Source organism: Lactuca serriola, chromosome 7 (genome assembly GCF_051521515.1).
Source record: "Lactuca serriola cultivar US96UC23 chromosome 7, Lser_US96UC23_V15, whole genome shotgun sequence".
Classification (NCBI taxonomy): Eukaryota; Viridiplantae; Streptophyta; class Magnoliopsida; order Asterales; family Asteraceae; genus Lactuca; species Lactuca serriola.
The window spans coordinates 68,384,044-68,387,286 of NC_136414.1; the positions used below are offsets into that span (position 1 = coordinate 68,384,044).

Genomic DNA, 3,243 nt, shown 5'->3' on the forward strand with positions numbered 1-3,243 from the left:
AGACCTTCGATCTTCATTTAGATTGCTTCGGCTAAAAACCGCTCGATCTCAAATCGAGTATTTCAGGCTGCATACCGCTAAACCGAAGCTTCGATAAATCATAACTTCCTCATACGAAGTCAGATTTGGGCGTTCTATATATATTCGGAAACCTCGTTTCAACTACTACAACATGAACCAAAGATATTAAGTTTATTTTACACTTAAATTTTGACGCTTATTTTTATTCTTAATTAATCAAACCACATAATTAAGTAATTAAGCACAAAACACATAATACTCAAATCATACACTCTTATTATTTCGAAACGGGTTACAAAGGTTAACCTAGACTATTATATTGCTAAAAATGGCAAGCCTGGAAACACAGGCATTACATATGTGAACCAATTCACCTAACTTAGTTGAAGTATGTTGACTATGTGGAAAGGACTCTCTGGTCTGTTTTGATTTATGACAAACATCACAAGGAGGAAGAGACTCATTTCCAAGTTTTAGAACATTTTTTAAAGATGTCAAATGCCAATTTAGTTTAGAGACACAACACTTAGACAAAATATTTGTTGAAATACCTGAGGGAACATAATCAAGATAGTATAATCCCCCAGACTCTCTACCATTCTCCACCATCTCCTTTGATAGTGAATCCTGGATTTTACAAGTATGTTTAGAAAAAAAAACCTCACAACCACTATCCTTACAAAGTTTATGGACAGACAAAAGATTAACATTGAAATCAGGAACAACAAAAACATCAAATAAAGTAAGATGTGAGGACAATTAAAGATTCCCTATTTTATTTATAGAAGCTGAGGAACCATTAGGATGTTTAACAGAAAGATTAAGTTTAGACACATCTACATCATCTCTAAGTTGTGACTCAGAAGCTATCATATGTTGATTGGCTCCTGAGTCAACAATCCAGCTTTGAGAATCATTTGAACTAACAAAAGAATTACAACATTGAAACACAGATATACCTGCCATGTTTGCAGTAGCAGACACATCATCACTAGCAGAATTCTCACTAATGAGACGAAGAAACTTAGAATATTGTTCATCAGTGAGAAAATGAGCATCACATCCAAGACCAGACTCAGAAGGAACAGATTTGCTATTGTTAGAACCAACAGAAGAAGAATTCACAGAAAAAGATTTGTTTTGATTATTATTATCATTTCTAAATTTAAAATCCTTTGGATAACCAATTAGTTTATTACATCTTTCTATTGTGTGACCTTTAAGATTGCAATGTTTGCATTGTAAACCTTGGTTCTTAGACCTAACTTGATTTTGTCCCTGTTTAAAATCATTAACTTTACTATTAAACACCGAGACTTGTGGTTTTGAAGAAACAGTAGACCCAAGAGACCCATTCTTTTGAAGAGATTCTTCTTTAGAAAGAATAGAGAAGGCGGATTTAACATTGGGTAAAGGCTCCATCAAAAGAATGTGACTCTTAACTTGATTATAAACATCATCAAGGCCACTAAGAAATTGCATTAACTTCATCAATTTAGAATGATCATTAAGTTTTGTACCTGCCTCACACACACATTCAGTTAAACTAGTTAAACCATCAAACTCCTTCCACAAGGAATCTACTTTATTGTAATAATCAGAAAGAGAAGAACCATTTTGCTTTAAAGTGTTAATCTGCTGTTGAATATTAAAAATTACTAACCCATCAGCTTTGTTATATGTTTCAAATAATTCATCCCAAATATCTTTAGCTTTATCTGAATACACATGACTAGCATATATAGTTTCAGAAATTGACCCTAGAATCCAATTACAAACAACAACATTTACACGTTCCCATTTAGAAGCTTTAGCTTTCTCAGTATTCTCAAGAATAATGGAACCATCCACAAAGCCCAATTTATTCCTAGCCTTAAGACCTCTAGACATAGCACTACGCCACAACCGATAATTCTCATTACCAGTCAGTTTAACTGTTATAATAGAGGTTACAGTATTATATAAAGGATCATTAAAGTCAACAGGAATTTCCTTAGGAACACCACTCCCTCCAGAAGTTTCACTAGCCATAGTAAATCACAGAAAACAAACCAAAGAAATCAAATAACAATCCAGATCAAGAATAGAAACAAGAATTCAACAAACAAATAACACTCGTGTTGACTTAAAGTCCAGATGGTCACCACAGTATGTCGGGGCCCAAGACAATCAACACAGTGTAAAAAACAGAACAACTTCAAGAAACAATCAACAATTAACTGATGTACTCAAAACATCAGGATCTCCCACATCTACAGCTAGAAAAGGAGAAAGAAAGGAACGAGAAACCCTCACAGTGCAATAGGCAACCGAGATTGTCGAGATCGACTCCCCGAATCCGTTTCCTTCTAGGGTTTATCAGTGAGGAAATCTGTCCCCAAGAGGATTATTTCAGATTAACAGGGATTGGTCAATTATGTTGCAGAGTTTTAATCTTCAACACAGCAATACTCAGTCAGAACCTGATTCACATCACACCTGAAAGATTAAACAAAAAATATCGCAGTTCAGGATCTCAATAACAAGATTCAAGTTTTAGGGAAAATACAAGACAGAAACCCTAAACTGAACTTGTTCAATCACATGAACAAAAAACAAAAATGAAAAAGAAGATATACCTTTCACAGATCGTCAAGCGCAGAAACACTAGATGACGAACAACCAAGAAGCGACCGTCAGGATCAAAGAACACGAACCTTACAGCTCTGATGCCATGTTAAAACACACAAGACAAATTTCCCAACATCACCATTTCTCATATCAATTTAGGATCAAGAAACAGGTGGTTTTTCAAGTTACTTACAAATCAAAGTTCACTACATAAACTCTCAATCTGTCACTCAACCTAAGCAACTTCTAAAAAATACAACTTGATAAAGAACTAGTTACAAAACTCTTATATACGAACACAAAACCAACAAAATAGATGCATACACCTATCTAACATCAAAGAACCCTTAAGAGAGAAAACCCTAGATCTAATCACTTCACCTGGACGAATGAGTCCCAACACCTTCTCTCTCTTTATTTATATTCTGGATCCAAAATATGGATATAACCCGAACCAACTCGAACCAGATTACAACCCGCGTGTTTCTATAATAGCCTGCATACACTTAACACCCTTACATAATACAATCTTTACACAATACATCCTTCATAATAAACTACCTTATAATAAATATGAGATTTTAAAAAATAACATCATATTTTCAACAATAA

The 3,243-nt window shown here is 34.3% G+C and overlaps 1 protein-coding gene across 1 annotated transcript; it reads right to left on the reverse strand.

Annotated features, from left to right (window-relative positions):
• Positions 1 to 780: 780 nt before the first annotated feature.
• Positions 781 to 2,052, reverse strand: LOC145064069 (uncharacterized). The gene has a single exon (XM_079011588.1). The coding sequence runs from the start codon at positions 2,050 to 2,052 to the stop codon at positions 781 to 783; it is 1,272 nt and encodes a 423-aa protein (XP_078867714.1).
• Between the last annotated feature and the right edge of the window lie 1,191 nt (positions 2,053 to 3,243).

Coding starts and splice junctions, on each gene's coding strand:
- LOC145064069 (XM_079011588.1), bottom strand. CDS start 2,052: ATGGCTAGTGAAACTTCTGGAGGGAGTGGTGTTCCTAAGGAAATTCCT.